Source organism: Salvia splendens, chromosome 19 (genome assembly GCF_004379255.2).
Source record: "Salvia splendens isolate huo1 chromosome 19, SspV2, whole genome shotgun sequence".
NCBI lineage: Eukaryota > Viridiplantae > Streptophyta > Magnoliopsida > Lamiales > Lamiaceae > Salvia > Salvia splendens.
Genome location: NC_056050.1, coordinates 19,702,078 through 19,711,824, shown reverse-complemented (window position 1 = coordinate 19,711,824; position 9,747 = coordinate 19,702,078). Strand labels below are relative to the sequence as shown.

The 9,747-nt window shown below is 40.1% G+C and overlaps 1 protein-coding gene across 1 annotated transcript; it reads right to left on the bottom strand.

Annotated features, from left to right (window-relative positions):
- Positions 1–1,414: 1,414 nt before the first annotated feature.
- Positions 1,415–6,353, bottom strand: LOC121779830 (chaperone protein ClpB3, mitochondrial). Its single transcript, XM_042177272.1, has 9 exons — positions 6,049–6,353; positions 5,500–5,956; positions 5,049–5,244; positions 4,651–4,705; positions 4,152–4,302; positions 3,629–3,937; positions 2,947–3,212; positions 1,932–2,861; positions 1,415–1,835 (listed from the first exon to the last, which is right to left on the bottom strand). Exons 1-9 carry the CDS (start codon positions 6,283–6,285, stop codon positions 1,542–1,544), a joined length of 2,895 nt encoding a protein of 964 aa, XP_042033206.1. The 5' UTR covers positions 6,286–6,353; the 3' UTR covers positions 1,415–1,541.
- Positions 6,354–9,747: the final 3,394 nt, after the last annotated feature.

The following is a 9,747-nucleotide window of genomic DNA, read 5'->3' as shown; positions in this document are numbered from 1 at the left end:
TGGGGATTGTTGAAAACGTGTAAAATTTGAAAAGGCTAGGCCTTTGGCCTTTCTTCTCCAAATGCATTATGTGATGCATTAATGCCATGACTCTTCATGTAGGCTCACATATCCTATAAATAGATGAAGTTTTAGGAGAAGAGGACACACCACCAACAATCATTCTCTCTTCTCTCTAGCTCAAGCATTCTAGTTCGCATCTTAGGAGCATCGCATTGCTTGGTTCTCACCTCCAATTCAAGTTCGCCGGAGCCTACGAGTTTGAGGTGCTTCAACTCGATAGGAGGAAAGTCGTTTCATCTTTGGGGACATTACGCCAATCCGTGAGCACTAGCCGGGGCGTATTTCGTCTTGCGGAGAGAGGGTCACCTCGACTCGACTTAAGAAGACTAAAGTTTGTATCTTGTTCCTTTTATTGTATTTACTTTGTTTTACTTACCTTCCAGTTTTTTATTCTTTTATAATAGCAAGAGTTTGTCCGTCTAAAAGGCTGCAATATTTCCAACAAAGTGTACAATCAAAACAAGCTCTGTAAAAGCACAGTTTTTCAATAAATTAATGTACTTGCAGAAGTTGTATGTTACACATGCATTTAACCATGTAGAGCAATGTCCTTAACTTGAATGTTATAAATCTAATGGGAACGAGAATAAGATTAAGTATAGCTATCCAAAATGTTATTCCACTCGAGTCTTGATATATTCCAAATTTTCCCCTTATCTATTATTTTCCGTAATGAAAGGAAACACATTCCACAAACCAAGGGATTTTCATAATGTTTCTTTTGTTAAAATGACTGTTTTGGCACCAAAAACTGGTGGTTTTGGAGGAAATTGTCTGATTTTTCAGACCCTATGTCCGCCCAGCCTGTACCTCGACAGCCACTCATGAACCGAGAAATAGGTCGTTAACCGGAAAATTGCACTACTCCAGTAGCGCAAGATTGAGAAACGGTCACCATTGCCAACGACATTGATGAGAAGGGTATCTTGAATGTGTCACGTGGACACCGGAATGAGAAACGAGATCACCATTGCCAACGTCAAGGGCAATCGAGAGGATGATTCGGGATGGGAAGACATAAAGCTGGAGGATGAGTAGTTTAGGGAGTAGGCTGATACGAGGAATGCGTTGTTGGAGGACTACGCGTACAACATGAGGGACAGCACCAGACATGAAACCGGGATTAGAGTCTAACAAACTTGCCATGGTTGATGCTCTCAAAGAGAAGATGGAACAAATCCCATTCATGACAAGATGCTCCACAACAACATTATGGAACAAATGGAATGATTAAGGACATACGAGTGAAGGCATGATCCTGAGTTGTCCTTTTTTTTTATGGAACCATACAACTTTATTTGAAAAATATAATTCCCGCGTAATTAATTGAAGACAAAATGAGAGGCCATTCTAAAACAAACATTATTATAGTGTCCATCCCCTGAATAAAGAAAGTTCACTTAATACACAAAAACCACTACATTTTGAATTTCCATCTCCAAACTAAATCTATGAACATACTCAACTCAAGTAAAACACTAGTTGCTAGCAACCATGGAATCATGGGCTAGGTTTTCCACTTTTTTGATGCACAATCGGTTGTTATCCTGAGCATCTGGGATCCGATCAAGAACAATTGAATCTTCTTCCTTGATTTCACCTCTTAAGATTTCCATAGCTATCTCATTCTCAACCATCTGTTGAATCACCCGCTTCACTGGCCTCGCTCCAAAGTTGGGGTCGAACCCTAAAGTTGCCAGCACTTTAACCGCATCCTCCGTGTAATGCAAGTTGATATTCCTCTGTTTCAATCTGTCTCTCACACGATCCAGCTGCGTAAAAGAAAATACATAGTTCCGTCAGTATATCCTCTACTCGAGCATGTATATTAGTCTAGTCGAGCCTATAAAACTGATGGAGCAACTTGCCTGAATTTCAACAATTTTACTTATTTGTTCTGAGTCCAGAGGCTGGAAAACAATGTATTCATCAATCCGGTTCATGAACTCTGGCCGGAAAGTTTGTCTTGCTAGTTCCACCACCTGCCTTTTCATCACATTATATACCGCATCCTTGCTATCCTCTGTGTTTCTAAGAGTATCAAGGATGTAATGAGATCCGATGTTTGATGTCATGATCAGAACTGTATTAGTGAAACTCACAGTCCGTCCTTGAGAATCGGTTATCCTTCCGTCATCCAAGAGCTGCAACAGGATGTTGAAAACATCATGATGTGCCTTCTCAATTTCATCAAACAACACCACTGAATATGGCCTTCGCCGAACCACTTCTGTCAACTGTCCACCCTCTTCATATCCAACATAGCCTGGGGGTGCACCAACCAGACGCGAAACTGCATGCTTTTCCATATATTCACTCATATCAATTCTTACAAGTGCATTCTCAGTGTTGAAAAGGTACCCAGCAAGAGTTTTTGCTAGTTCAGTTTTACCAACACCTGTTGGCCCCATGAACATGAAGCTTGCAATAGGGCGATTTGGGTCAGAAAGCCCTGCCCTCGAACGTCTTATTGCATCAGCTACAGATCTCACTGCCATGTCCTGCCCAACAACCCTTCTGTGGAGAACGTCCTCTAGCAAAACGAGCTTCTCTCTTTCAGTCTGCTGAAGATTAGATAGTGGTATCCCAGTCCATCTGCTTACTATCTCAGTTATGTCAAGATCCGTAACTTCCTCTCTTAGTAATGACTTTCCAGATATCCGATAATCAGCAATGTTTTTCTCAGCTTCTTCAAGCTGGCGCTGGAGTGCCATCAATGTACCATACTTGAGTTCAGCAGCACGACTCAGGTTGTATTCACGCTCAGCAGCTTCCATCTCTAGGTTAACTCTGTCAATCTACTCACACCAATAAAATAGATAAGTCCAAGGATAGCATGAGGGAGCAAATTTAATAGCTGCCACGAGAGTTTTAAGCTATTACCTCTTCTTTAATTGACCGAACTCGGTTCATAAGAATTTTCTCATTTTCCCACTGTTTGTTTAACTCCCCTTGCTTTTGTTTTAGAGCCACCAAATCATGTTCGAGCTTCATCAATCGCTCTTTTGAAGATGGGGCTGTGTCGTTTTTAAGAGACAGCTTTTCCATCTCCAACTTGAGCACTGCCCTGTCTATCTCATCCAACTCAGTAGGCTTCGATGTGATCTCCATTTTCAGCTTTGCGGCAGCTTCATCTACAAGGTCAATGGCTGGCACACCAAATTTCACTTGTATGAGTGTGTGACTGAATTTGGATTACCTATTTCTTAAAGTAAACACTCTAGAATATTCATGTTTAGATAACTTTATAATTACTGAAACAAGGATAAGATCATTGGGACGGATTATACTAGCGTTAGTTCATCTCTGCATAATAGGGCCTTAAGTGGTCCCACACTAGAAAAGACGAGCAACATATGAGAAACAAGTTGTGTTCAGGCAACTCTTAATCTAGTTTTGCTCATACCCTATTGCTTGCTAAACTATAATGCAGCCATATATGGCTGAAAAGTTACCAGATGAAGAGTTCACTAGTTGATATGCATCTGTAATGCTAGAAGAAGAAATATAACGTAATATGAGAGTATGTATAGTGTCGCTTGTGTAAACAAAACCTCTGGTTTACCTTTGTCAGGTAGAAAGCGCTCTGTGATGTATCTATCCGAAAGAATTGCTGCTGATACAAGAGCATTGTCTGATATTTTCACCCCATGGTGAAGTTCATAACGCTCCCGTAACCCACGCAAAATAGAAATTGTGTCTTCCACAGATGGTTGTCCACAAAATACTTGTTGAAATCTACGTTCCAAAGCAGGGTCCTTCTCAATGTATTTCCTGTACTCATTCAGTGTGGTGGCGCCAATGCATCTCAGTTCCCCACGGCCAAGCATGGGTTTCAACAAATTTCCAGCATCCATAGCACCACCAGTAGCCCCTGAAATGGAGAAATCTACTAATCACAACATGTTCATATGTGTACAAATTACAATCATGATCACAATATTTCCCAGGCCTACAATTAGGACATAATCATATATCCAAAAGGTAACTTCTGTAATCAGTAATAAAGAAATATAACTTGATCTTAATCGGAAGGAAATTGACAAGGTGAAAGCATCATGCTTCATTACAATGAACTTTTTAAATACCTGCTCCAACCACAGTGTGAATTTCATCAATAAACAATATGAACTGCCCATTTGAAGCCGTCACTTCCTTCAGGACAGCCTTTAACCTTTCCTCGAAATCCCCTCGAAACTTTGCACCAGCGAGCAAAGAACCCATGTCCAGAGAGATCAACTAATGCACACATGTAAAAGCAGATTCGAAATTAGAATGATGAGAGAGGTGAGAATATTCAATCGAACCAAATTGTAAAATTGAAGGGTCAGGGGACTCCTGCAACTGAAAAATACTACTCCTATTAAACTTCAACACAGATATTATCTGAATCTCCTTCTTAGATGCATGTTAGAGTAGAGTGTTAAAAATGATGACAAGTGCATATGCCCCAGCCGGAGCACATGATTCTTAATATTTTCAGTGATGACGGATGATACAAACAGAGGAAGTAATGAACAAGTGGCTTCTTTGCAAATGATAGTTTTATTACTGATGAAGATGGAGTGACTATGACTGAGTGACTACCTTCCGATTTAGCAAAGGTTCTGGAACATCTCCACGGACAATCCTTTGAGCTAACCTGCAACATAGATGGTGTATTATTGATAATTGCATCCCATCTTCTAAACCTTCAAATACAGATTCTTTTCAGATACAATGTACAAAATCATCAATACGTGCTAGAGTTTCGCAATAAGTTAATGTCTGTCCTAAATCTTAACACGGGAAAAAGGAAAATGAACACCCATTAAGCAATGTAAACCAAGTCAATCTCCCAAGTTCTTCCAGAATTGAGTATATTCATTGAGAAGCTTCTTCTGATCAGAATTTGTCATATAAAATTAATAGAGGTCTATTGAAAGAGCATATAAGAAGACCAAATACAGAAATAAGACACAATTGCAAAAGTTTTGAGATATTACCCTTCAGCAATTGCAGTTTTTCCAACTCCAGGTTCCCCAATTATAACAGGGTTGTTCTTTGTTCGACGAGATAATATTTGGATGCACCTGCGTATCTCATCATCACGTCCAATAACTGGGTCGAGCTTTCCACGCCGGGCAAGCTCAGTTAAGTCATTCCCATATTTCTCAAGTGCCTCATATTTACCTTCTGGATCTACAAAAGGAAATTAAGAACTAACTTATGAACCATAAACACAAAATGAAGCACAAGCAGTCTATAGTTTCATCAAATAAAAAATTGTATAAATATTTCATGGTGGAAACTGATTATCCACACGGATAAGCATAACAATGGTAGTTCAATAATGCATTCTTCCTCTGCCTAGAACCAACATTGCAACAAACTCTTTCAATACATAACTAAAAGGTTTTGAAAGTAGAAATTGCAAGATGGTAGTACAATACATACTCTGATCGGTCACTCTTTGACTACCGCGCACGGCATCAACAGCATCCTTCAAAGCCTTTTCAGTTAGCTGGAGATCGGCCAACAGCTTTTGCCCAAATCTTTTATCCGAAGGGAATGACAAGACTAGATGCTCAACAGACAAAAACGAATCCCCCATTTGTTTTTTACATTTGCGAGCATTCTCCAAGAGAGAAGTGAAGTGAGGGCCCACAATAGGACCGGTTGTATCCCCGGAGACCTTAGGCTGCTGAGATATGAAGTCGTGAGTGGACTGCAGCAGCGAAGTGTTGTCAACACCAGCCTTAGTGAATATCCTCCGAGCAAGGCCATCCTTTTGCTCCAAAAGGGCTTTCATGAGATGCTCAGTCTCCACCACTTGATGTTTGCTGTCTTTTGCAGCATCCACAGCTCCGAGAATTCCATCCCACGCCATTTCAGTAAACTCGGAGTAGCTAATCTGCCACACGCAATGCCTTGCCGAATTGATATTGGAATAAACAGCAATTCGTGATTAATTCAGCGAGGAAAAGGAAAATTATGGTGAGATACCTGAGAAGAGGCAGCGGAGGAGTAAGAGCGGATGCATGATGAGGAGATTGAAGGAGGGGAAATTGTGTTTGTATTGTGATTAGGAGTGAGGGGACGAGCATAGAGAGCAGTGGCGGAGGCGGAACGGAGCGCGGGGGAGGATGGTGGTGGGGTAGGAGGAGCCCTGGAGGTTGCCCTAAGCGCTGCGACGGCCGACCTGCTGAGGCGCGTCGCCGGGGAGCTTCTAGAAATTGGCATCGTCGCTGAATTGGAACAAAAACAAATTTCAAGTGTGCGAGTGTGATGGGGTTTATGAATTAACGGCCAAAGCTTGGGGAAAGGGAAACGCACTACTACTAGTACACTCTAGAATCACGTAGAGAATTCATTTTGATCTATAATAAATTAATTAATATGAATATAATTATAAATAAATAAATTAATTAAAAGTCCATTAAACTAGTCACGTCAATTTTCTATTTTAGTCAATTTAGATTTTCGTAAATTTGGTCAAATTATAAGTATTTTTTATAAATTTTAAAATTGATTTAGTTATTTCCATACCGATCCAAATAAGATATTTATTGCAAAAATTTATTTCATTTGAGCAGCGATAAAACATTTATAATACTTTAGACCCTTTTTAAGTTTGTGATAAGTAAGTTAAAAAGCCAGCTATGTTGATTTAGTTGTGCTAAGTAGGATAAAATAGTCATGTACTTTAGTCGGATATAGTGATTGACCTATCGTATAAACTAACAAACGAAATATAAAATTTGTGATATTTTAAAACAATTTTAAAAGCTCGTGGAAAATAATGTAGCTAAAATTTAGTGCACAGGGATGTCAACGTCATCTGCTCGCTCAAACGACGTAGTTTGTAGGTAGAACTTATAATACTATAAAAAAAGTACACAAACTTTAATTTGAAACTTTATTATGGAAATTTTATTACTACAAGTTCTATGTTAGTGCATCTTTTCACCACTATAGTTCACCGTAAAATTTGACAAAAGTTAGTGTATTTTTTAGCTGTTAGCCCTTTCAAAAAGAGAAATTATTTCATTATTACTTGAAAAAAAGAAAATATAATTAAAAAAAATATATTACTAATTTAACAACTAGAATTAAAAAGCTACAATATAACCAAATCTCAATTTTTTCTCGAGCTCCTTGGGCATTTTATTGTGACGCTGGACTCGGGCAAAGTGGAAGATCCATAAAAATGGTCAATGTGTAAGACATATGTAATTAAACTCCGCCACCTACACCCCATCGTCGACCTATCATCAAGTTCAGCGATTCCACCATCGACAACCATCATTTTCAAACACGAGCAACCGAAACATCAACGAATTTCATCCAATTCAGAGTATGTAATCGACCAATGTTGTTTTCATTTGCCAAAGCTATATGAGTTTGAAGGGTATGGCATGGAATTATAGAAATATTAGGAAGTTCTTTTAATCTTTTTTGCATTACGAGATGGACTATACAAATCCATGCATTTCCTTATCTGGTTACGCGAACACATCCTTAGAGTAATGCTAATAAAATTAATTACGGGAATCGCAAATATGCAAATCCAATTTTTAGGAACTCTTTTGTAGTGCACTTTAAAAATAAAAATGTGTGAATGCCATTAAATATTTTTAATATTTTATTTTTGAACGTTGGACGACTTTAATATTTATGAAATTGAATTTTATAAGTTAGTAAAAATAAGTAACATGACAAATTCTCACTAAACAAGAGTATGTTACAAATTTACAATTTTTGATTAGATACGAAAGCATAACACAAACGTCACAAAATTAAATAGGTTGATTTCAATAAGTAACATGACAAATTCTCACTAAACAAGAGTATGTTACAAATTTACAATTTTTGATTAGGTACGAAAGTAACACAAACGTCACAAAATTAAATGGGTTGATTTCAACACTTATTATACTTATATAAAAAATCAAATTTGAATTTGAATATAATTACTACTTAACAACTCAATCCACATAATTACTATACCTAGTTCCAAACCACCCGTCTTTGCCTGTGATATTAGAGCATGAATAACGCTTGGGGCCCGGCCCCATCTCGCGAGTCCCGGCCCGTCCCGCGCGTTGGAGGAGGAGGCGGCACGGCGTGGGCCGGTCCCCGTGCCGCGATCGCGGCCTGGTGCCAATCCCGCGGCCCAGCCTGGGACGGCGTTATTCGGGAGCCGGGCAGCATCCACGAGGAACAACACACTCGCCTCCAAGCCGATCTAATCGAAGAAATTTGGACTCGCACCAACGTTTTCCAGCATTGACGTTATGTTTTTATATATTTTATTTTCAGCTTTAAAATTTATATGTTGTAATTTTGCAGTATTCAACGAAATTAAATTTTCCGTGTTATAAATTTTGGGCGTTTTTTATTTTATGTTTAAAATAGGTTGGAGTTGTGAATAGTGTTATTTATTAGTTGCGGCCCGAGTTGCGGCCTGCAGGGTTAGAGGCTTCACAGGCCGGGTCGCACCTGTAGAGGAATGATGACGTGGAGGGGATTTGAGGCCGGAACTTGGGACGGGGTTATTTAGAGCATCCACAACCGTGCTATTGCCAGCGGCACGGTTGTGGGCCCGGGCGGTACTATTCATGCCTGCTCTCTGGCAAGAGCACAACACCCACAACTGTGCTCTTCCACAAGGACGAGCACAATTAATATAAAATTCAATTACACAAAAACATTTCCATAATATTAAAATTCATTTAAAACCCACAATAAATATTACAAATGACAAATAAAATTAAACATTGCATAATTAAAATCCTAAAAATTAAAAATTACATAATTAAAATCCTAAAAATTAAAAATTACATAATTAAAATCCTAAAAATTAAAAATGACACTACTCGTTGCCGAATTTCGCCCACATGTGGTTGATTAGGTCTTCTTGTAGTTGATTGTGGATTCGAGTATCGCGCATTGTGTGTCTTGTCTCGATCCTCTCGCCAACCGTCGTATGCTCGCCTCGGCGTAGGGGAGACCTCGCTATTGAGCTTCCGGCTTCGTCCTCGTCGTAGAAGCTAGCCGCCCTCGGCCCTTCGTCGGCTATAATCATGTTGTGTAATATAATACACGTGAACATGATGTCGGCGATATTATTCACGTACCACAGCCGAGCCGGGGCCTTCACAATGTTGAATCGAGCTTGAAGGACCCCGAAGGCTCTTTCGACATCTTTCCGCGCTGACTCTTGACGCTGCGCAAAAAGAACCCGTCTCGGGTCGTGCGGGTTGTGGAGCGTCTTCACGAACGTCGACCACCTTGGGTAGATACCATCGGCGAGATAGTAACCCATGCGGTATATATTTCCGTTGATGGTGAAGTCGATCGCCGGTGCTACACCATTCATCACATCATTGAAGAGTGGTGACGAATATAGCACATTCAAGTCGTTGTTGGATCCAGCAACGCCGAAATATGCATGCCAAATCCATAGGCGGTAGTCGGCGACCGCCTCAAGGATAAGCGTTGGGCCGCCGCCTTTGTGACCGCTCAAGTGTTGCCCCCTCCAAGCAGTCGGACAATTCTTCCACCTCCAATGCATGCAGTCAATGCTGCCAAGCATTCCGGGAAAGCCATGGACTGATTCGTGAAGACGAAGCAACCGTTGGCAATCATCAGTGGTGGGTGCTCGAAGGAATTCATCCCCAAAAGCAGAACGAACGCCCTCGC

Coding starts and splice junctions, on each gene's coding strand:
- LOC121779830 (XM_042177272.1), bottom strand. CDS start 6,285: ATGCCAATTTCTAGAAGCTCCCCGGCGACGCGCCTCAGCAGGTCGGCC. Junction 4,303..4,650: donor AACCTTTGCTAAATCGGAAG/GTAGTCACTCAG, acceptor TGTGTGCATTAG/TTGATCTCTCTGGACATGGG. Junction 3,213..3,628: donor GCGCTTTCTACCTGACAAAG/GTAAACCAGAGG, acceptor TTGGTGTGCCAG/CCATTGACCTTGTAGATGAA.